The 25953-nt window shown below is 36.2% G+C and overlaps 1 protein-coding gene across 1 annotated transcript in view; it reads left to right on the top strand.

Moving 5' to 3' along the window:
- Nucleotides 1-1442: 1442 nt before the first annotated feature.
- Nucleotides 1443-25953, top strand: part of Chc (clathrin heavy chain) — a 75513-nt gene continuing 51002 nt past the window's right edge. Inside the window, exons 1-10 of the mRNA XM_083128465.1 lie at nt 1443-1819; nt 15373-15598; nt 16681-16830; nt 18508-18626; nt 19131-19292; nt 20077-20190; nt 21974-22147; nt 23151-23327; nt 23587-23712; nt 24868-25056. Coding sequence (XP_082984591.1) covers nt 1778-1819; nt 15373-15598; nt 16681-16830; nt 18508-18626; nt 19131-19292; nt 20077-20190; nt 21974-22147; nt 23151-23327; nt 23587-23712; nt 24868-25056 — 1479 coding nt within the window. The 5' untranslated portion in view covers nt 1443-1777. The remainder of the gene's footprint in view (nt 1820-15372; nt 15599-16680; nt 16831-18507; nt 18627-19130; nt 19293-20076; nt 20191-21973; nt 22148-23150; nt 23328-23586; nt 23713-24867; nt 25057-25953) is intronic.

The following is a 25953-nucleotide window of genomic DNA, read 5'->3' as shown; positions in this document are numbered from 1 at the left end:
TGCGCGCGCTCTTTGGAACTTGAACAGTTAGAAACAATTTATTTCATTGTTAATTTGAAACATGAAATATGGAAATGAATATTGCATTTTTCTTATTTTTGCGTCCCTTTATTTGTATTTTTGTTATTTAGCGTCGATGTTCTGCCACTTCGGGCTATTGCGACGATGAGGGTGAGTGAGGATTAGAGGAGCTGGAAATTAATTGCCTGTCCATAATTTTCTATCGGGGGGAGTGTGTAAGTTTGTATTTAGGAGGGTGTACGTACGGGTAAATTTAAAGCCGAAATTATCAAAATTTGATCCTTTTGTAAAAACATTTACAGTGCTGAATAAATTTTGTAGAATGTTGCGTGTGGGTGGATAAATCGCTGGAGAGAGAATCAGAAAGTATCACCTCGAACCTCGTCGCGATGAGCCAAAAAAGGAAGAAAAGCGACGTAAAATGATCTTTAATTAATTCATTCGTTCGAACCTGGAACCTTCAGCTGCAACATCGTGAGTCTATCACCCAACGTGCTCGGTCAACGAGGAAGCATGATAACGATGATAATAAGGGTGTTGCTGCTTTAGTACCCCTCCCCATATGCACATATATGACATATCAAACCTAACATAAGGACATGTTGATTAACTCTTAAGGAAATAACGAAGAACTATTATCTTATAAGCATTGAAAAAATCATAAATTATTGCGAGTTACCTAACGATGCCCCCAGTTGGATTAACCTGATTAATAGGCAAATAATTGATTTAAAACACTATATTATATTCCTAGATTTTCTCTCTTTGGCTAAAATTATTAATTGGAATATTTCATTAAATTAAGCGCGATTAGTGAGCAGTTAACAAACTTTAGTCTTATTTTCAAGAGACGTGTAGTCCGCGCGATAAACATTGGACGAATTGAGAATACGTTTTTTGACTGACAAGTTGTAACCGCTACGCAACTGCAAAACAACCTTGCTAAATGAATGTTTCGGCCTTCTGCGACTTGGATTTAGGGTCATTGACACGGGCTTTCGCCGGGTACTTAAGGTTATCGTAAATAACATAAAAATGCATTGCCACGCAATTTTTGTTTAAAATCTGTTGTAACAGATTGGAACATAAGGAAAAATACACTTTATGACATAACATTGACGGATGGGATTCATCTATCGACGTATTGTAGGAAAAGACAGCGGCTTTATTACTTTCGGTAGCTGTGATCTCGTCCGTTGTACTTGTCTTTTATTATGTATATTTTCTGAAAGGCCAGTTTCATTTTTCAAGGAAGATCTTTCTCTAATACTTTACGTGGGTGTAATAACACCCTCGCATTACTCATCGCGCACGACAAAAGTGTAGCGGTGTAGCAAAGGCAAATTCACATGCTGCCACACACTCATCAATAGCAATACGCATGGTGCCACGCGCATGTGCTCATGTGGCAGATCGATTCACCAAGTATTACTCCGCACCAAAAAGTATGGTTTGTGTTGTAATGAAGTAAAGCATCTATACATGTAGATCCTCGCATAGTAAATAGTGCAGTGACAGAAGACGTTCAGCATTATTCATTGCTTCGAGAAAGATTTCTTATACTATCGTAATGCGCAAGAATATCACCAGTGGCACTTGTTTCAACCTGCTAGCGAGAAGCCATGTTGGGTGTCAGTGAATGAGGGGTGTATGGGGCAGTGGGAGTGACAATTTGTATAGGTGTTCTGCTGGGGATTTTGTATTGGGGTGAAGAAAATATTGTTCGCATTGTCCTGAAGTTTACTGTGTGATCATCATGACACAGATATTACCAATACGTTTTCAGGAGCACCTACAGGTGAGTACTGTATGTCTTATTTCGTGAAATACATCAGTTTAGCTGATGGGATCATGTTCTTTTCACGTTCCTGTTCTTTTTTTTACTAATGGCATTCTTTGCAGTTTAACACCGACTTGATTGTAAAGTAAGGATGGTTCATGTACTCATGATAAGCATTCAAGTGAAATTCAAATAGTTTCAATGTCAAGTTGGATTATGCTCTTCAATTTATCAAAATTTGTTGGAGAATTTACGTTGAAGATTATTTTCGTAAATTAAGTATAATTTTCACTTTACGTAGGACACTTCTGTGCTTGAAAATGCTCTTTCAACCATTCATGTGAATATAGGGGGTGGAAACTGTAGGCGTGAAGTGGCAGTTTGATATGGCTGCTAGGGGTCAAAAAAGTTGCACAATGCACAATTTTCATGGTAGGTGTTTACTTCACCTCTCGCGGTACGCTTTTTGCACTTGTGTACGTTCATTAACCTTTTGATGGCGTTTCATGTAATTCCCTTTCGTTGCACTCGCGAATGCCCAACAGTTCCGAGACCCATGAAGCAAACTTGATAACGTAATAATCGTACGTCATTACTTTCGACACGGATGCCGACAAGCGGATGTAACGCTTTACTGTAGTGTTGATGAAATTATTTTGCTTTCGATAGAAAATATTATATAGCGAATTGCTAGTTCTTAAACTGAGAAATGACACGGCATATGCTTTACCAAAGTTGTGACGTGTTTTCGAACTCATGCTTGACCACTAGAACGTGTAACTGTCATAACTGGGTCGTTTCCGAGTTCTCTTCCTGTAGCTAAAAAATGTCGCTTATCCGGTAGCGGGTTAGATTGGTTTTGGCGAAGTATTAAGCCTTATTAATTCAGTAGAATTAGTTCGAGGTTATCCCCAATTTTTAAAATATACCTTGCACTATACCAGTTTTTTAAACAGTCCCTTATTAGGTTAGCCACATTTTCTTGCAGAAAATCCCTTTGCTTCATCTTGTATTTGATAGATCACTTTGAGTTTTAAAAAACAAATATGAGCCTTCCCCCATAGTTTTAGGGTTCAGGCTAATAACTTGTAGTGAAGTGACTCTTTTTTTCAGTTATTTGTTACTGTTTTAAGAAATCAAAAAAGCAAACTTGTAGGTGTACTACTTAAGCCCCATCCGTAGGGTGATATTGAATTTAATGAAATGCTTTAAAGAACTAGGCTAATCAGAAAGATAGTTAACATCTGAGAGATTTGAATCCTCTCAAGTTTAATCTTATTTGTGATTTGTATATTTCGGGTATAGCAAGTTATCTAATTTTATTTTGCTATATAATTTCCCCTGTTCATGTTAATGTTTGTAGTTTATGTAAGTATAATGTGCAAATGTGATTTGTATCGAACCTTTGCAGGGGTTGAGCACAAAAAATGTCATAAAAGAAAATTCAGTCCTCCTGTGTATTAGTGCATTTAATGAAAGCAATATTTCGTCAGTAACCAGACAACACCACAGAGCTCTTTTTTAGGTAACAATTTCATACATCGGGGACACATTTCTTCAATTTTACACAAGAAACTACTTTCGGAAATGAGTTTCTCCAAGGTTTACAACTAGTTCGTTGAGGTATTTTCTTTCTCGTGAAATATATTTGACCGGGAAATCATGTATTTTTCAAGAGAAATATATCACCTATGCACAATTGCCATTGCTTTCATTTGCTTGCCCTACGACAACCGGATGCTGCATATGTTTGATGACGTAAGCCCCTGTCAGTGTTTCAAACCCCTCTTTTTTTTATTTTTTTTTTTACTATGCTTGCCTAACTTAACCAAACCTAACCTAACCTTATCGGAAGAGGTTCGTGGGGCTGTCCTTGAATGGTTTGTGGGGCTATCCATCAGCTACCTGTGCATAATGTATATTTTCCACCGGTGACAAACATGATAGTAGGTATTTTTCGGTGAAGAGGGTTGAAACACTGCATACCCACAACGTGAGTCAAGATGTGTCTGCCATATTGTGTGTTCCAGAAGCGAAGAAAGGAATAAAAAAAAGCACTCAAAATGTGAAAAATTACGTTTGTTTTTAATGTAAAAAGCATAATGGCACCTTGAACTATGTTCCGCAATACACAATTGGTAAGTACGAACCATGCGAAACCCAAAATATGCGATTTTAATGTGTCTCCGATCTATGAAACTGGTACCCTTTTTTCTTTGCTTGAAATTGTTGATAGCAGAGACTTGAGATTTTATGTACACACTGAAGTTACACTTTTATGCACATAACTGTCAGCCAGTCAAGTTTACATTCTCAAGCAGGTTATTCTAAAAGCAATTGTAAAGGAACTCATGAATAGGTCTTGTTAAAAATATGTAGCCAGTTGCGTCAGTGTGAAAAACTGCATTAATGCTATATACTGTGCTTTATCACTAAAATGTTGAATATAATTTGGAAAATATTATTTTTGCTCTCAATCAATCAATAATGCAATGTTCATGGCTAACTTGAGAATTGTACTGGTCTTCTGTCAATATTTTTATATTTAACATTTTGAAATAAATAAATTTGTATAGATTAATCTGTTTGGTCTGATTTCTTGTGTGAGCTGGGTGATTTATGCAAGATGTATGGGAGGATGAGGAAAGAGATTGTAAAACAAGAACGTAATGTGTTAATCTTTTTTGCTTTGAGAATGTGAGAGATGTTTGCAAGGCTCGGAAATTATTAAAAGATATTTGCTCCTCAAGCTGTTGTATCTGCATAATAGGAAAGTGCAAATGCACAAGGGAAACTAAATCTTATTAGTCAAAGTTCTTGCAAGAGCGCCAGCAATCAGAAGTTGAGATCATTTTCTTGAATCAAATATTAGGATTCTATAACTTCCCCTCATGTAAATAAAACTTAAGCGTAAGACAGGGGTACAATTTTTTTTTCTCATTTTCTGTTTCATTAGATTTTACAACTGTTTCTATGTAATTTTTCGGTATGATTTTACAATACCGGACCCTTCTCCAATTTCGCATACTGACTAATTTAGGGCTCCTAATCACGAATCTGCAGTTAAAAAATTGGCACTCTCGTGTGGAACTTTCAAAATAACTTGTAAAAGGTGTGATTTTACAATACCAAAAAAGGCATAATTTTGTTAATAATTCTAATACTCTCTAATTATGGAGTCCTGATGATGTATCTGCAGTTAAGATTTTGTGGTCACGTGTAGAAATTGTAAATTAACGTGTAGAAGTTGTAAAATAGCATTGTGAATTACCATGGTGATTGTCGATACATAAACAACGAAGAAGCCATGTTCTCTCATGTGAACAAGTGACGTTCGCAACTTACGTTGTGTTCAGAAGGTAGCTAAAGTGTTGAGTGATAAGTGAGACCAGTTATTCGTTACGTTGCATTCAGTACACAAGAAGGTTGATAAAGTGTTGTGTGATAAGTGAGACCTTCAGTTCGTCAATTGTTCATATGAGGAAGATGTCTTTTCAAGGAAGGAAGTAATGTCCATTTTTCCATAAGTTTTGCTTTGGAAAAAGCCATTTCCTCTCAGATTTTCTTCATATTTGGCATACTTACTAATTGATGCCTGCTAATGACGAATCTGAAGTTAAAATTTGTCGGAAACGTCTAGAAATTGCAAAATAATTGCGAACCATTGACGTGTGGTTAGGTTAGGCAAACATAGTTAAATTTTGGGGTCGTAGTAATATCAAGAATATATTCTTTAAGTATTCGAACCTCAAAATTTTGCGATAAATAATGAGCAATTGTACATTGTCGGTTGCGATCACTGACCCCCTTATTTTGTAAGTTCCACACGTGAGTGCCAAATTTTAACTTCAGGTTCGTGATTAGGAGCCCTAAATTAGTGAGTATGCGAAATATGAACGAAATTGGAGAAGGGTCCGGTATTGTAAAATCTCTCAAATTCTTCAACGCTGATTTGAAATATGAATCTGGTTTTCCCATTTATGCTGTAGTTATGCAATATGAAACTTTACTACTAAGAAAATCCATTAGTATTTACACTGGGGATAGGTGGACAATTCGTGATTAAAATTACCACCTGAGCGCTAGTGTAGTTTCCAATATGGCCACTCTACATATGATAGATCTTTGTTTACATTTAGTAGTAGTATGTAATATCAGCGTGTTGTCATTGCTGGTATGGAAGAAATGTTTAAATTATGCGTTATATTTAAATATTGCGAATGTGATGTGAATTCCAGGAACTATAAAGAAGGTGAAGCTGTGCTGAGAGCGAACATTTAATTATAATAAAAATAACACTGAAAATGCACACGAAACTAATGGATATGCACTGGTTTTTCAAAGCGGTGCTGTTTCATTTGCACTGCATCTCGGTTGTAACTGCCTAACTGGGGCTCTCAGAAATGATTTGATAATAAAGCAATTCACCTTTATTGCAAAGCTTGGGAGGAAAAAAATGAAAACATGCTGTTGCAGTTTTTCCCCAAAAAGGCAGGCTGGTTTAATAACAACACCGGATAGCAATAACAATTACATTGAGGCTATTTTCAGTCTTTACTGAAAATTAACATACTGAATGAAACAGCAACATTAGTATGTCAGTTAAGTTTTTCTGACTTACCTTTATGATTACAGACATTAAATGATTCTCAAACTATTTTCATCTTTGCACTTAATCAACTTGCACCTGTTCCAAATTAATTACATAATACATTGTTTTCGAAAAAAATGTTATATTCAAAAAGAATAGTTCCTTTCACGGCAATAAAATCATCTTTCCGAAATGTTATTTCGGTAAATAGAGTGAAGAGACGCATGCATTCTTCGTAATTTCCTTGCCGCATTTCAGTTACGCCAATCTTGTCAATCAGTTCTGTTTTCCCAGATTTATTTCATTTTGTTGATACCACGGGGTGGAAAACACATGCAAGCAAGCTTTTCACTTGTCCTGAACCACAAAACGATTTAGAGTAAAAAACTGAACAGTACATGCTACTTTTTTCATGTTCCCCATGGTTTGAATGGCGAAGTGCAGCGAGATGTCCTACGTGGAGTGGTTCCTGAAAATCTCACCAGATGGCATATCGGATAATTTTAATCGCGAATAACACTGTCTTTTGTATGGTCTTTTACTGATTTTTTTGTACTCAGCACATGTACTTAGGATGTGTTTTTTAAAATTCTTGTGTGCATGCATATTGACATCTTGCAATGCATTTAAAAAGATAACAAGGTACCTGCCTAATGCCCTTCTCTTGCTATCAAGAGGGTCTAATGTGCAACTGTGCATTCAATTTTGTACCGTTAGTCTAGTCCTGATTAACCTACTTGAGCATAAAATGACTGGAAAACTAGAAAGTTTAGTGAATTGGTTTCGGCAGGAATGTGTAGGAACTCTCAATTAGTGTGTTTCTTCTAGGTTGACATTGCTTGTGTCTCGCTGTAATTTAACAAGAATTGAAGAAAGCAAAAATGATTTAGAATTGATTGAGCTCTATTCACTCTGTGCTTCTTTGTTAGGCTAAATAATAAGTAATGCTGTGCATATGCTACCTTCTAATTTGACATTCGATATACTATGTAGAATATGAAGCCAAAATGCTGACTACCAGGACTCGAACCTAGATCTCCGGGCATACAGTGTCATTACTCTGAGCAACGAAGCCTGATGGGCTCTCACCGGTTTTATCTGCATGGATTTGTCAGTCAGTAATACTGTAATGAGATATAGGATTTAACAATATTTGAATGGCACTACGTATATCGTGGTGTTATTTGTATTTTACAGGGTTGCTACGCATCTGAAAAACAGAGAAATGTCAGGGAGTTTGGCTTGTCAGGGAATTTTGCAGATAGTCTAGAATTTACAGACATTTTGGAGTCTGAAAGAGAGAAAGTGCAAATGAACAAGCAGTTCACTTCCACTTCTGGATTCGGTTCTTGTGATTCCACTCCCAAATAAGATTCAGTTTAGAAACTTGTTTCTTTCATTCTTATGATTCAGTCTTGTGCAAAATTATGCTTCCTTCGAATTTCTGTAATAAATTTTCATTTTTAATAATACGAGATATTGTAAAGAATATCAAAGTAAAACTTGCAGTCCAGATATCTGATTGATAACTAAAGTACATTGACAGTATGATCATAATCATTGGAAAGGTTGTCTTCTGTTTTTATATTGTGGAGATCTGTCATGGTGAAGTAATGTACCGCTGTTACCTTAGCCTGAAGGCTAGGTGCACGTGATTGTAGCACTCAATACATTTGATGCAGATTGTAATTTTACGTGGTACTCTTTGAATTTTCATGTGATCTTGTGTGTGTAGAATGAAATTTACTAAAAAAAACTTGACAGTGAATATTCATAATAATAATGGATTATATATTTAATTGAAAAACACAAGGTTCAAAAGCAAAAATCATGATGATAAACATGTCTGGAAAAATTTCATTTTTGGACTAGAAATGTCAGGGAATTTCATAATAAAAAAATTGTAGCAACCCTGATGTTAGTTTCATTGTTCTGATGGTTTGACACAAACAAATACATGCAGTTGTGGTGCATATGAGCTCATCTGGTGTATCAAGTAATTCAACCCCCTCCCCTATATAATTTACCAGAATTGTCATTAAACTTGAGTTGGCTATTCAATCTTTAATCATATTTTACATCAAACTTTGTTTTTTATGTATGAAATGAATATTTCTCATGCAGCAAATACAGAGCATTCCCCGACATTTTCTGCGAGACTCGGTGTCAAGCGGCCCGGCATCAGCGCTTGCCTTTCCCGGTGAACGGGTCCGCGTAGAAAAGTTTAAGAGTAAAAGAGTCAGTTCTGAATAAAAGTGGAAAGAAAAATGGGGAAATGTAAAAAAGTATACAAACACAATCCGCACACCATCCGTGAGTTAAAAAGAGACCTATTGTGCGAAAAATCGGTAGAATTACAGTAGACGAACTTACACTTGTAAATGCCAATTTCCTTCAGAGATGCCAGGAATGTGTTGCAGCAGAGGGACATCATTTTCAACACTTTCTGTAGTCAAGGTTAGTACACAATATGAAAACTAATTTTAATAGCAGACTCTAGCAACTGTCGCTGATCGGTTCACCGGGAAAGACAAGCGCTGATGCCTGGCCACTTGCCGCTCTCTTAATGAATGTCAGGGAATGCTCTGCACATTTCAGTTCTGATGAACGAGTGGTCTCTATTAGCCAACTTATTACCAGGTGGAGTTTTATATTCAGACCTTATGTATAAATATTTATTAATATTTGTTTTGATTCATTAATGTAATTAATTTTCACTGTCATGCTGACTTCTGTAGTTCAGTTGTTATCGCAGCATGCTAGGACTCCAGGGGTCCTGAGTTTGAATCCCAGCCTAGGCATGGGTGTTCTTTGTCCCTTCATCAATTGCATCATTACAAATCACTCATCCTCATCTTTGCAGTTAGCCAAAAGTGGCAGGAAAGCAAAAGAAAACAAAGCAAATTAATAAATTTTTACTTTCACAGCCTAGATTTGTGGAAAAGCGATTTCAAAAAACTAAATTTACAAATATTCAATTTTTTTTTTTAACATCATTTACAGGCACATTCTTATGTTTTTGCAATTCGAGGCTGTTCATTTTGATGTAAATGCACCATAAGCTTTTTCTTATTTAGTCTGCCTTGCTCCTACAGAGAATAGTTTTAAACATTGCAACTTGGCTCAGAAGTGAATTGCATTTGCATTTGGTGAAGAAAAAGTAACATACCTTAAATTGTCATCTTATGAAATGTAAACATTTGCTACTGATTGAAAATTCCAATTTATAACTAATAGTTATTAGCAGTGATTTTTTTTTCTGGCTGTACGCCAGATTTTGTGGACGAGAATAAATGAAATTTTATTGCAAGAAAAGAAATGTGTGTAACTACATACTATAACGTCGTTCGGAAAGTAAGTTCCATCATGCAATAAAATGAAAAATATAAATAGTAATATCACAACCTTTATAGGGATGAGAATATATACATGGTGCAACATTCACACATAATCGCCATAAGAATTCAAGCACGCATCATAGCGAGATACCAAGTTCGTTATACCCCTATCATAGAACGTTTCTGCCTGAATGGAGAACCATTGGGAAACTGCACGTTTCAGTTCTTCGTCAGTACCATAATGTTTTCCAGCAAGGAATGCCTTAAGATGGAGGAATAAATGAAAATCAGATGGGGAAAGATCAGGACTGTAAGGGGAGGGGGTGTGGTAGTTGTTCAAAATGGAAGGTCGTCAGGAGTTCCTGAGTTGCATTTGCCACATGCGGACGAGCATTGTCGTGGAGGAGAATGACACCCCGACTGAGCATGCCACGTCGTTTGTTTTGGATTGCACGGCGCAGGTTTTGAAGTGTCACACAATAGGTTTCGGCATTGATGTGCTGTCCACGCTCCATAAATTCCACAAGCAATACTCCATGCCTATCCCAAAACACAGTGCACATGATTTTTTTGTTTTGTAAGCTTTGGTTTTGGTTGCGTTTTCCGCGGTGACGCGGAGTGCCTCCACTCCATGGTGCTTCGTTTCTGTTCTGGGGTTTTATGCAAAACCCATGTCTCATCTCCAGTCACAATCCAATCCAACAACTCTTCCCCCTCCTCACTATACCGTTTCAAAAACTCTAATGCACTTCCCATTCTTTCCTTTTTGGCATTTTCGGAGAGCTGGTGAGGGACCCAACGGATACACAATTTGCGAAATTTCAAATTCACTGTCACAATTTCATACAGCACGGTTCTGGAGATTTGTGGAAACTCTAATGACAGCTCAGACAAAGTGAATCGTCTGTTCTCCCTAATCTGCTCTTCCACTAAACGAACCAATTGGGATTCACAACAGACTGTCGACAACATCGTTCTGCATCATGAACACTAACCCGTCCACCACGAAACTGTCTCACCCATCTTCTTACCATTGATACTCATTATTCCTTCTCCATACACCTCACAAATCTGATGGTAGATCTCCGCAGCTGGAACATTACGTGCATCCAGAAAACGGATCGCACCTCACACGTGGCGGGAGTTTGGATTGTCTGAAACAAAACAACAACGCATTACTATCCTGACCAACCTGCCTCAGACTGACGTCTGCACTTCATCAAGGTTGTGGCTACACAAGGCGCATGCGCATTCACACTGCCCCACTTGCAGCGCCACGGTATTAATCAGTGGAACTTACTTTACGAACGACGTAATATATATGAACAATTATGAACATGTAGCCGAATATGTTAGTGAACAGAGTAACAATAGCTAACCTGAAGAGTACTAAAATCTTTTTTCCCAGGAAAAAGCTCTGGTTATTAGGATGTATCTCGTAAAACATTTTCAACCAGCTGCAAGTACAGTGGACTCTTTTTAATTCAAACTCCAACTGGACATGAAAATGTTTGAATTAACAAGAACATCACGTTATTAAAGATGGTTTCAAGGGGAATAAACTTCTGTTGCTCTTGTTACTCTACTGTATTTTGATATAAGATGTACATGTTCTAACTTCTATTGTCACCAGGTGGTGAATGTTCAAAGAAAACTTCAAAGGGGCATTCCACGAAATAATGTGATCCATGTAAATAACAAAAAGAGACAATCTGAAAATTGTTTTTGATTGCATTAACGTTTAAATGTTAATGCATGCAATTTGCATATTTCACCAACAACAGTTACTAACATTTATAGCCTATATCTAGACAAATGATGTCAAGCTTTGCTACATTTCTAAAGCATTACACATGTAACACATTTATTTTTAATGCTTTTCATGCATTCAGGCAAGATGGTAATACTGTTGTTTTTTTTTTTAGTTAGCAGACACCACCAAAATAATATGAAATCAGTTGATTATTTAAATCCAGTCTAGAACCTTACATTTTATGCGTGGAATGTCATACACATAATGCTATGATGACCCTAAATATTATTGCAATACTCTTTTCGTATATTTACACTTTTGAGATTATTCTGTGGTCACAAAAGTATTTCTGCAAGTATTCTTTTTGTCTGAACTCTTATATATGCTACTGCAGTGTAGGGTAACAAGTTAGAAGAATCATGTTGGCAGGCTGTGTGTTCATATGCGTGAGACTGGTTGATGTCAAACACGCCCACTAGAATAGCTTTACTGGTGTTGGCATTCTGCCAGAGTAGGATGCTGCCTTTTGAATGCAACTGTGGCACAGAAGGTGGCAGATGGCTGTCACAGTGTGTGTTCATGAAGGATTGCCAGTAGTGTGAAATAATATTAAAGGAGTAATTCGTTGTTTCCAGCACCTTGTATTCATCAAACATAACTTTTACTTTTAATACTTGATCACTCTGGCAAAGTGGTTAGCACAGCAAGCGGTGGCACCGGGGGTACCAGATTTGAATCCTACCCTGGGTGTGGGTGTTCTTTGCAAGTGTCACTTCATCATACCATCACTCATCCTCATCTTCGTGATTAGGCAGAAAAGCAAAGTAAAGTAAACTAAATCAATAGATTCTTTTAATACAGGGTGATTTAGAAAGGATGGTGTAGATGTGAAGTTGATTGTTTTTACCTAAAGTGCCATGCCACAACTATCAAAGACCTAGATTGACAGAAAAAATTGGTTTTACGTGAACATAACTACTACAGAGCATTCCCTAACATTTGCTACACAACTCTGTGCCAAGCGGCCCGGCATCAGCACTTTCCGGGTGAACGGGTTCACGGCAGTCGAAGGAAATTGGCATTTACACGTGCAAGTTCGTCTACTGTAATTTTCCCAATTTCTCGTACAATACTCTCTTTTAACTCAAGGATGGTGTGCAGATTGTCTTTGTATACTTTTTTAGATTTCGCCTTTTTCTTTCCACTTTTATTCAGAACTGACCCTGTTACTCTAAACTTTTTTACGAGGTTTAATATAGTGGTCCTATGTAGAACGGGAACACCAGGAAATATCGTTGCAAAACATCGTCGCAATTCTCCACAATTCTTCTTTCTGAAGTAACACTCTACAAGATAAATCCTTTGTTGTAATGTAAACTTTTGTGGTGCCATATTAAGCCACAATCTTCAACACACTGACTCGACACAACACAACTTCGGAGGGAGGATTATACTGGCCTCAGTCTTCAATGTCAACAGAAAGGGAAAGAGAGTGAAAAAAAAAAGACTATAGCATGCAACTGTCGCAGACCAGTTCACCGGGAAATACGATCGCTGACGCTGGGCTGCTTGCCGCCAAGTATTGTAGCGAATGTCAGGGAATGCTCTGTAGATGTGTGCTATTGGTGACAGCAGTTGAAGTCCACTTCTGCCCAGTGAATCCTTGAATACGAATTCCTCTCCATCAGAGATGTATTGATGCAGGGTGTAGAGGTGCAGTGGCATTTGGGAGGGAACAAATAGTGTCCTCAATGTAGGAAGAACTCTGTGTGCAATGTACACTCTTGCCACCAGATTGGGTCTGAATGCATTGCTGTGCCATTAATCAATAACTTGGGGCTATATTCTTAATTTCTTAACCTGACTGGTGTGTTTACCGATCTCTTTACATGCCTTGTTTTTGCACCATCCTTTTTGAATAGCCCTGTATGTTAAATCTGTCTCTTAGTCAATTTTATTGTACATGGGTGGGTGAAGAGCAAGAATTAGGTGGTTTTGAAGTGAAGCATTTCTTATCCTGGAAAAGGCAAGATGAGTGAACAGAGCACTATAACCCATATTCACCCATGTATCAGAATTATTAAAATTTTGGTAAATTTAAAGGGATGAAAAGATGAAAGAATCAAATATCTTTGCAGGTAGATCGATTGTGTAAGGCATTTGAGGCAGTGGGAGGGTATATATTTTTTTATTTTGGATAAACATTATGCAAATGCAACCTAATATCATCATTAAACCTATTTTAAAATATATCCTGTATGGTGTCATTTTCGGTTCACTCATTTAACCACAGGTAGTTAGTACAGTAAAACCTCGTTAATCCAAACTATTTTACTGAGTGCCACTTACAGTACAAGTGGTACACTTGGTATGGTTTGGTTTGAGTTGGGGTTTTAAGTCCACTTCATGTCCAGTAAGGCTAATCGGGACTGGACCTACGGTTTAAAGTGGGATCCGAACCACTGTGCCATGTGCCTCCACCGGGTATCGAACCCGGGACCCCTTGATTACAAGGTGAACTTGGTATGGAATCTGCATATATTTTTTTTTTTAGTTTTACACCAACTGGTAATTATATTAATGAACCCAAGCCTTAACATTGCATATGCTGGAATTCTACGTTTCTTGCTCAAAATCTAGGGATTGTACAGGGTGAAGCCCAATGTGCAAATATTAATAATTTGAATGCATGTATGTTGTGATTTTTCAGGAAATTTTTAAAATTTCACATAGTCTTTATGCCCATTAAATATTTAATCACTACAATATAACAAATGATGTTTCTTATTTTATACGGCTATTGCTTTTATCTATTTCAAATCAGGGAGTTCATTTTGCCTTTCTGAATGTTCATTTGATCAGAGCCCTGGAACTTTCTATAATACTTTTTTACTTTCATCAGTCATTGCATCGAACTGATACAGTAATAATAATTAAAATTAGGTAGTATTCAGCAACTTGAATTACGATTGTGCACAATGCTATGCATCATTGCTGTTTTGTCATTTGCAAGAATGTAAATGCCAACACACAATGGGCTTCATTGCTCTATTGAGCTTCAAGTCTCTACTTGACAATTAAGTGCTTACTAAGTTTCTGAGGTGGTGATATATTGCTATGTGTATATAATGCACATTTGGTACTATCACATGACTTTCAGTGGCATAGAATGTTTTTTTTTATGCCAACATCCAGTGTATAAAAAAAATGTTACTGTATTTCAAGTACATGACTGCACCATCATTTTCATGGTTGTCCCTGCAGTGGATTGTTACTGACACATTGGGGTATTGAAAACTGTGTGCCCTAAATTAAGGTGTTCCGCTGGACTGGCCAAACTACCAGATAGCACAATTTTATGCGGGGGCTATTCAAAAACTTATTCTACAGTGGCAAAATTGCTTGGAAAATAACTATCACTATGTAAAAGGAACAAATAAACATGGATTTGTATGTTGTAACTACCGGTTAATTTTTTGTAATGCTTCTGAAGTTCACCTCTTGGTGAGAAACAAGCTACAAGATGCACATGTTAGTTGAAAACCAACCATCAGAAATGATAACCTTCCGAAGTGACACAAATTACATGTTTCACTCTTTGTTGATTGGATTGGGCAGTTTACTGAGTACTGTGCATCATGGCAGTGTGTTGCTCGTGCATGCATGGTGAACGCTTGCTTATTGTCTGAAGGGGTATGAGCTGCTTTGGTGTGAAATCCTCAGTCACTTGTCATTTTGGTCTCGAAGCTCCCTTACTTTAGCTGTGTGTAAGAGTGGATGCCAGTTTTAAAATCAACGTTGCTCTATTGTATAATACCCATACAAAGTTTTGTATATAATGCACAATGTTGTGGTGACTCTTGTAATAATCAAATTTCTTCCTTTGCAGCTCACCAACATTGGCATAAATCAGGCCAGTGTTAGTTTCAATACTCTCACAATGGAATCGGATAAGTTTATATGTGTGAGGGAGAAGGTGGGAGACACGGCACAAGTTGTCATAATCGACATGAACGATTCAACTAACCCAATCCGGAGGCCAATATCAGCGGACTCTGCGATTATGAATCCAGCCAGCAAAGTTATTGCCTTAAAAGGCAAGGCTGGAGTTGAGGGTGCGTATTATTATTTTTTTATATATATTCCTGTAAGTTGTTTTAAAGCCAACTTCATTGGCTTTGTCCATGTAGTTCTGCAAGTAGTAACTACCTTTCAAGAGCTATTTATGTAGATATTGCCATGATGTAAGTAGTTTGATACGTGCTTGAATTTATTTTTTAGTAGATGTTTGTTAATGTAGTTCCTTTGTTAAATGCTGTGTTTTCTATTTACATTTTACTAATTGGATGAGTCAAATCTTGGAGCTGTTTTAGTTCCTATAGTTTTAGTATAATATTGTATACAGCAGTAAAAACTAATTGGAACATTTGAAAGGAATGCTTTCTCACAATACAAGATATGTCTTTGAGTCTCAATGATAAAATACAATTTTGTTACCATAATGTATTAAGAATTATTTTAGGTCTGAATTTTTCCGGTCTTGTCCCCACAAAACATCTCAAGGACTCGCCAAGCTTCAAATCAATGAGTGCCTGCTGGGGATAAAGGCAGCCAGAGCATTGTGCTGATCACATCACCTCCCAAAATGTGTTCATGACATGGTGCTATATGCACAGGGATCCTTACCTTCCCTTACTTTACCATTACCATTAAAGTTAAATGTACTAGTATATACTTTAGGCATCTGTGTAGATTTGCAGTATTTAAAACTTCACTTTCCCTGTGCGATTAAGATTTGCCAGCTGGAGCATTAAGCTTATCATAGCATCAAGAATTTTCATTTGTAATGAAGGAAACCTGAGTTTGAAACCTAGTGAGTGTGGGGGATAAACTCTTTTTTAAGATTGAACTTTTAAACTACAGAACCCCATCCTGATTAACCTACAGCGGCATAAAGTGGACTTACCCAACTCTAGTGAGGATCTCTACCTACATACTCATTGTGGGCATTCATACGATACCTCCATGTGCAGATTGAAGCACAATAATTTTTACCACCTAATTTCAAGTGAAAATTGATTAATATTTGCTCAGAGTGGAGTTGCAGATTTCTTTATTTTTAACTTTGGATGATACGAGTACATAAGTAATAAGTAGACTTTTCATTTTGTGTTAACATAAAATGTTTTGATTTCAGCCCAGAAAACGTTGCAAATATTCAACATTGAAATGAAGAGCAAAATGAAAGCGCATACAATGGCAGAAGATGTTATATTTTGGAAGTGGATATCTTTGAATACATTAGCCCTTGTGACTGAAACATCGGTTTTCCATTGGAGCATGGAAGGTAAGGTTATCCAGCATAGTTTTGAGATTTTTGTATCATTGATTACAATATGCAATTTTTAACTGTTAATTTGTTTTACTGTGGTTTGAATGAACTCTTGTGCAAGAACATTGATTATGATTTTGTTAGTGACCATAGTGAGATGTTAGGGGCTAAGGATAATTTGTCACGTTGCGTACCTCCCTACCTCCCTGGTAGAGTGACTACTCACCTTTGCAATTATCCAGAAGGGCCAGGGAAACTAAGTCAAAGAAACCATTTGTATTACGCTTATAAACTATAGGTGGTGTTAAGTTTTGATGCTTAATTTATTGGCTTTTTAAAAAAATATTATCACATAGATATTATGCTCTCTGCAGTATAAAATAGGAATGGGGTGGTTTTATTGGTATTGGGTAATTTAAAATTACTGATAATTATAATTTTACCAATCAAATATTTTTATAGTCTAATTCAGTGCAAGATACTAATATTTCTATTTTGTTATTTTAAGTTTTTTTATATTTTTCATTATTTTACATTCTTGTATTTCTCGGGATATTCACAATAAGGATGAATTGGTTTGAACCTGGGACCTCTAGCTTTGTAGCACCTAATGTTATGCTGACGACTCCAGTATGAAAGCTAGCAGGGTATAATTCCCGTACCCTGACTGTTCGTAAGGAAAAGCCATTGAGTAGTGGATGAAGTAGTATGTTTCTCATTGGGTCTTTTGAATTTTTGTCAGAGTACAAGGTCTAAAGTAATCTCCTTAGTGGAATATTCTTTTGGTGTCCAAGACCTGTCAAACGTTTTGGGAGATTGCATGGTCAGTTCATTGATTCATCCACTATTGTGCTCTGATATTCTCAGCTGGAGCCTACCACTTTTGAAGTTTATCCCACATGATTCTCGCGGTGCTGTGTCAACACTGAAATTTTGGCTCTCACCTTATTGATATCAACAAAAAATTCATATTGGCCCTCATTAATATAATTTAAAATCTGATATCAGCCATAGCAAGCTGTCGTGCCTCTTCCCATAAATTATTTTGAAAACAAAAGTTTAGAAGCATGCACTATTTTCTTGTAAGACTTTAAAATTACATTAGTTCATTAGTTACAGCATTATGAATATTAATATTTTTTTGTTTTTCATTGTTCGAACTTTTCGCCTTCATTCTTAATGTACGTACGGGCTTGTCAATCAAGACATTCTCTTAAAATATTCTGTGTTAAATAAAACCATGTTTATACATTTTAAAATGAAGACTGAAATTCCAATATAAGAAAAATAAAATGTTCACAAAGAATAGTCATTTTGTTTTCATGATGTAGAGGTTGTGTTAAAAATACATTCCTTCATGTACGTAAAATGTACGTAGTGCTAGTTATACTTTAATATTGGAACACGATATAGTTCTAGGGTTAATAACTTTTGTTTTGTTAGTGTTTATAATTCTTTAATTTGGTAAGTGTTACCATGTACTGTTCGTACATCTGTCTCGAGCAAAGAATACCATGGAAATATATTGGAATATTTAGCAAAAGAATTTTAGCCATGTTTGAGTTGTTTCAAAATTTTACTTACGTACTGCCCTGCTTTAATGAGGTTTCATTTGTAAATTAAATAAAAAAAGAGTTTGCTTTTACTTTTTGGTTACTAGTAACTGAAAACTACTTATTACCTTCTTCACAGGTGATTCAATTCCTCAGAAGATGTTCGACCGCCATTCAAGCTTAAATGGCTGCCAAATTATTAACTACAGAACAGATCCTAAACAGACGTGGCTGTTGCTGATAGGAATATCTGCACAGGTACGAAGTGTGTGTACATGTAGCTTCAATTTCTGTAATTCCTTCTCCTGACAACAATTTGTTTATTTATAAATATGAACGGTGCATTGCATTGCTTATGTAGTTTAGTTGGTTAATAAGTTACCAAATGATGTTCATATTCAACTGCTAGTATTTTGTCTACAGTGGCAAGTTAAAATACACTCCTCACAAAAAAGTTTGGAATATTTTTATATTAGGCATTATTATTATTAGGCACAGCCTTGGAATGCAACAACACATGGTATCTGTCTGTCTGCTGGACATTCACCGACATATGCCACCGTCCTATCACCTATTGCCCAATATAACAATATCTTAAACTTTTTGTGTGAAGTGTGCATTATAATTTGGTTTGCTATTGTATGTGGTATTAGTTTGTAGTGATGTTCTTCTTTGGGAATTTTCATATTCTGTGGTGATTTATATTTTTAAAATATTTTGTTTCTCAAATTGTATAAATCCTCTTTTTTTTTTTCTTTACAGCAAAACCGTGTAGTAGGGGCCATGCAGCTGTACTCCGTGGAACGCAAGTGCAGTCAACCAATCGAGGGCCATGCTGCATCATTTGCACAATTTAAGATGGAAGGCAACGCAGAACAGTCTACTCTCTTCTGCTTTGCTGTCAGGACAGTTCAAGGAGGAAAGGTACGAAATTTGTGCATATCAATTTATTAAAATTAACAGGGATGGAGTGATAAATATATATATTTTTAAGTGATGTAGATAATACAGACATAAAAACTTACAAATAACTCATATTGCAACTGATACAGGATGGCAGTTGTTTTATGCATGATGAGTTTTACCACATTAACTCATGATTTTGATTGGTTTTGCTTTAATCAAATGATGCTGTATGTCAGAAATCTTATGACCTATTTTACAAAATCAGGATGCTTTAATAAATCTTTCACGTTAAGGAAATTGACAAACATGAAGTTTCACTGTTCCTAATTGAAATGAATGGATTGTAACGTGCGCACATGTGAACATTGGAATAAATGTTTCATAACTTTTAAATTCCTTTGATTTTGTTAATCAAATTCAAAATGTCTAGGTAGGAACCATTATTAGTGTATGCACATATTGTAGAATTTTTATTGCTTTTAACAACCGTGAATTAAAAATAAAATTGTAACAGTTGTGTTATCTCAATGCATTGAGATTGTTGAACAGTTATGATTTGATTAAAATAGATGTGCAAGCTAGTGAAATAATAATTTGACAATAGCTCCTTCTCCTTGTGTGATTCTTCCCCAGATAAATATAAAGAGCTGTTAATTTTAACAAATCTTGACATGTGAGGGCAATAGATTTTCAACCCGGGCTTTATGAATTTAATGCATACATTACTGTAATATGTTCCTATTTTTTCAGGTTGTGGCACTAGTTATTATTTTCACTTTGTAATGTGTGTTTTTATTTCCAGCTTCATATCATTGAAGTTGGCCAACCACCAACTGGCAATCAGCCTTTCCCAAAGAAGGCGGTTGATGTATTTTTCCCTCCTGAAGCTCAGAATGATTTTCCAGTTGCAATGCAGGTAAGTTCTGTACATTACAATAGAATGAACAGTTCAGCTTCTTCAGTGACAATTTTTTTATTTTATGTCGTTTCATTATGTTTAATATTTAGTCTACATGCAGCGAGGACAAATGTGTTATGTAGAGCAATATGCATTTCTGTACCGTGACTAGATACTCAGGCTTACGTGACAAACACTAGTATGGCCTATTATTTTTTTAGGGACCTTGATTTTTCCGTGCCTACAATTGTTTGGTTCATACTTTTAAACTATTTTTGAGGAAGTAATTTTTCACACAACAAATTTCAATTTTTAATGCATAAAAAAATGGGTTTAGAACGTTTTTCAGCTTGGTCCCCTGAAAAAAATTTAAATTGTGGTTCCACTGCAATCACTTCTTGGCAATAATTAACATTTTTCGGTGTTCTCATTTGTGATAAATCAAAGCACCTACCTATTATTAAAAGCAAATTGTATTCTCATTTTCAATGTGTTTAAAGGTGGACAAAATGCTGTTAAACTTCAGCACTGAGCAGTTTATTAGAAATTGTCATCCATCTGATTAATAGTGGCCACGGTGGCTCAGTCGGTAACGTGTCTGACTACCATGCTCAAGGTCCCAGGTTCGATCCCCAGCCGGTTCAAATCCGGAAACTTTTCTAACGTTGGAAGCAGCCCCGGCGCCCACCCAGCGTCGAATAACATGGATACCTGGGGGAAACCCTGGGGGGTAAAGGTGGTCGGGGGCGTGATGCTGATCACATCACCCCCACTCAAGAGCGGATCAAGAAAGTGTGGGGTGTTACCCCCACACCTCCTATACGCCTTCATGGCGTGGTGCTAAGCACAGGGGAGCACTTTTTTTAAATCTGATTAATAGACATCCATGTGTACACAGAATTGGTTGAAAATATTCTGCTAAACAAATAATCTTTATTAATATAAATACTGTAGCAAATAGTTGTTACTTATTGTTAGGACATATTTTTGGTAAATAAAGAAGTCAAATGTTGGTGTTATAGCGGTGAAAAACTGATCATAAGCAGTATATAAAATTGAAATTTTGGTTTTAAAATTGTGAACATACTCCAAAATTTGATTTAAATATTGCATCTATTACAAAATAGACATAACAGTACATTTGTGTAGTTACCAGAGTATTAAGTTTATTCCTGTATAAAGCAGTCTATTCTTGCTTTTCAAATATTTACAGTAGAATTAATCAATTTTCCATGAATAACATGGATAAATAAAGTCTAAATTTAGTGTTTGTCTCTTTCGCATTTTGCAGTTCATTATGCATCATTTCATTACAAAACAGGATAGGAAAATGCAACTCGCACCTTTCAGAAACATTAAAAATTAACATTAGAATGTGTTGTTTCACATTTCGTGTTTTATTCAAAAACTAAATATGCATGCCTCTACCTATATCACATTAAACATGGATTGATAATACACTTGTTTCCATCATGTTTCATTTCCGAAAAGTCTTATTTGCATGCTGCCAATAATTAGATGCTCTTCTGTAGTATTTCTAATTGGTAAAGCCAATGGATTTTGTTGTAATCCATTCGCAGTATTTTCAAATTAATCTGGGCCTCCCCGATGTTGCAGTGATAGCAACATGATGTTTGATACACGGTGGAGGTGGAGGTTCAGTGCCGATTATCCTTACTGTGCATAAAGTGGACTTAAAACACCAAATCAATCAATCAAATTAATCTGATAAAACAGTTGAATCAATGGCCTATTCCAAGCTGCTATTTAGAAAATATGTAAATTATACTTTCTCTTTCAGGTCAGTGCAAAGTATGATGTGATATACCTTATTACCAAGTACGGCTACATTCATCTGTACGATATTGAAACAGCAACATGTATATACATGAACAGAATTAGTGGAGATACAATTTTTGTAACTGCTCCCCATGAAGCAACTGGAGGCATCATAGGTGTAAATAGAAAAGGACAGGTAAGTCTGCATAATATGTAAGTTGTAGGTTTTCTAACTTAAAGAAAATTAAGAAATATGCATGTCTAAGAAGAAGTTGCTATATTTCTCTCATAACTAAAAAAAATTTTCTTATCTTCATTTAAATTTGAATGTACAGTTAAGGTTCAGCTTTGTTCATAAATATACCATGTTTGATTCCTGTCATTTTGTCTGTATTTACCAGTTGATTTGATAAGTTAACACACATCTTTCAGAAGTAATTTTTTACAATAAATTGGAGTCTAAGGAGAAATTCAACTTTTGTTATTGAAACTCTTGCTGAATTTTTTTTTATATTTTTTTCCAAATCTCACTTTCGAGGGTTATTTCCTCCTAATATTTGTATCTTTAGAAATCAGACCATAGTTGGTACTAAAATGAAGTTTTTTAATGATACTTTTGTACTCTCTTCAGAACACAAGTGCCAAATTTTCGAAATTAACATATGGACTTGCAAATAGACTGTCAAAATAACCTTTGTTCCACCAATAGGCATTATATTTCATGCATAATGTTCAAGGAGTAACATGAGACAGGTTTACCTTTCATTGCAAGATTAGTTGCCTACTATTTTTTTTAGATTTGCAAGTATCCTGAGATATCAAAGTTCCTTCCACTTGCAGGTACTTGGAACATTTCCTTCTACTGTAAAGAAAATGAGAATAACTCTATACCAAAAATGAGATTTAAAAATTGCTTGGCTTTAAATTTCATATTTCTTGTGTGAGAAAGACTAAAATTTGCACTTATTGAGACTTGCCATGCATGGAAAATGTTTTTTGTTATTTTATACACTGATACACAATCCAGTCATTGGTAAAACACTAGTTAATAAAATATAATGTAAAGTAGTCTGTCAGTAGATACTGTAAATTGCATAATTGTACTGTAATCATTCCATAAAGTGAAATTTCTGTTGAACCCTTGAGACTTCTCTAAGGGCCCACACATACAAGATACAAGAGGAACTTTTGATTTCCAGGTCCTGTCTGTGAGCGTGGAAGAGGACAACATAATTCCCTACATCAACAGTGTACTACAAAATCCTGATTTAGCTCTACGAATGGCAGTGAGAAATAATTTAGCAGGAGCTGAAGATCTATTTGTGAGGAAATTTAACATGCTGTTCCAGAATGGTCAATATTCCGAAGCTGCTAAGGCAAGTGGTAACCCATCAGCACTAGCATTGATTTTAAAAGTTTAGGCAAAATTTTGATAGGTTTCGAATGTTTCCTATTTCGTTCACATTTTTTTATATTAACTTATCTTTTCCACCTTACACTTATTTCAAATTAAGTATGCATGAAATATGACTAAAAAATTCAAATTTCTTTTGCCAATATTAAAAATGCAAATTTAGCACTAATAATGATTTTTGCTTGGTGAATGTATGTTTACATAATTTCTATATTTCACAGGTGGCAGCCAATGCTCCGAAAGGAATTCTTAGAACACCTCAAACTATTCAGAGGTTCCAGCAAGTTCCTACACCTCAAGGTCAAACATCACCTTTGTTGCAATATTTTGGAATTCTTCTGGACCAGGTAATTTGTTTCTTATAATGTGACAAAATCTTGTGGTAGAATGGAGCAGAGTCCATAGGTATGCATAATTTGAAATACTGAAATCATTTTTCATATGTAGGACGATCAAGAAAACTGTATGGTTTTATGATACACACACATGCTGCATAGTGCTTTATCAGTAATTTGTAGGGATGGGCGGATATGAAATTTTGGCCGATACCGATAAAGTACCGATATAAAATTTACCGATAAAGATAACCGATATTCTACCAATCCGATATTCTACCGATCCGATATAAAATTAGAAATGGCCCTTGAAGAACCTGAAAGGTTCATTGACCTCCTTAATATGTGTGTGCTTCAAGGTGACTGCAGTGCAAAAGGAGTTGCATATTTAGACATTTACTTTTTTAGAAAGTAGGGCACGGAGATTATCCATAAAAATTACAACAAAATGGCAGAATTTTGCACTAAATTATCATATATTTATCGATATATCGGATCGGTAATTTTACCGATAAACCGATACACCGATATGCCTATATCGGCTGATACCAATAGAGTACCGATTAATCGGTCCCATCCCTAGTAATTTGTAAGAATTTTATACACCAACATGGCCAAAAATTTATTTCAAATTTGGTTGTGGATAAAATCTATTTGTGATAAGATGCACATGGAATAGCATGCCATTTGTGACTACATGGATTATTGATAATTCATTTTTAGAACCACGCTAAAGTGAATAAATCCAAATTTGATTTGAAAATTAAACTTATTACTCAAAATAAACATTTCCTTTGTAATACCATATTTATGTAGTTATCAGTTTTTAATTTATTCCTGTATACAGGAATCCATTTTTGCTTCTTAAATTTTTACAGTAGAAATAAATTTTCAGAAATTGTGCATACCTCGCAGGATAATTGAGGCATTGGAAACTGTTGGTAAATAAATTTTAAATTTAGCGTTTTTCACAATTTGCATAATTTCATGACAAAAAATGGTAGATAAATGTACCTCTCAATTTTCAAAATCATGAAAAATGAACATTGTTTTCCTTATGAAATGAAATATACATGCCCGTATTCACTTTAGATTGAACTTAATAATTAGTGTTATTTGTATTAATTGTTAATGTTGTAGAAATTAACACATTTATTTCTGTTCCAGGGCCAACTTAACAAATATGAATCGCTAGAGCTGTGTCGGCCTGTTTTGCAACAAGGTAGAAAGCAACTCCTGGAGAAATGGTTGAAGGAAGACAAACTAGAATGCTCTGAAGAACTAGGAGATTTAGTGAAGCAAGCTGATCCAACGCTAGCATTGTCTGTGTACCTGCGAGCAAATGTTCCAAATAAGGTAAAGTTTTCTCATGTGTTTGCACAAATGAATCCATTCATTCTTTTACTTACGTGAAATTTAAAAGATTTCGTAATTCCGCGTTGCACAATTTAATGGTTCAATCCTATTAATTTAGAAGATCCACTGTCTTCATTCACAAAAGGGTACGGCGTTTGAAGCGGAGATGGTACCGCGTCAGTACATTGTTTGTTCCCGGGCGGCGGTGGTTGCGATTTTTCCCGTTCGGCAGCACTGGCGCGCGCATCTTGGTTTGAGTCGTCTGCTTCCTGTTGTCCGGTGGCGTTGTCAGTTGGGGGTTGGGGGGCTGGGCCATGTTGCTCGGTAATGTGCCGTTCCTGTTCCCCGCGTGGCTGGAGGGGGGTCGAGTATGTGCATAGCATCTTTTCTTTTTCAGGTCGGGGATCTTTCTGAGGACCGGGTGCCAAGTTGGGTTTGCTTGTCCATTGTCCAGGTTTAGTGCTGGTTTCTGCTGGATGATAGCATGGGTTTCTTTGATGGTGTTTTCTATGACAGAGCCGGTTGGGTGAAGTATGGATATGGAGGAGATGGTGTGGTTAGTGGAGTGGAGGTGTTGGGAGAGTCCTGATTTAGGTGTGTCGTTTTTGGAATCTTTTACATGTTCGTTAATCCGTTCTTGGATGGTGCGGATGGTTCTGCCAATGTAGGTGTTGTGGCATTGGCATGTGGTCTTGTAGACACCGGGGGATGCAAGTTTGGGTAGGTAGTATCTCTTGAAGTTGGGTAGTGCTCTTCCGATTTGGGATATGGGTTTGTGTGCTACTCGGATGTTGAAGGGTTTGAGGGCCTTGGCAAATTTTCCAGATGTGGTGGGGTGGTATGGAAAGGCGATCCATTTGGGTTTAGGATTTTGGTTCGGGTTATCTCTGTTTCTTG

The sequence above is a fragment of the Lepisma saccharinum genome, chromosome 9, assembly GCF_977018435.1.
Source record: "Lepisma saccharinum chromosome 9, izLepSacc3.1, whole genome shotgun sequence".
Classification (NCBI taxonomy): Eukaryota; Metazoa; Arthropoda; class Insecta; order Zygentoma; family Lepismatidae; genus Lepisma; species Lepisma saccharinum.
The sequence above is the reverse complement of the archived record's forward strand: the minus strand, read 5'-3'. Positions and strand labels throughout refer to the sequence as shown.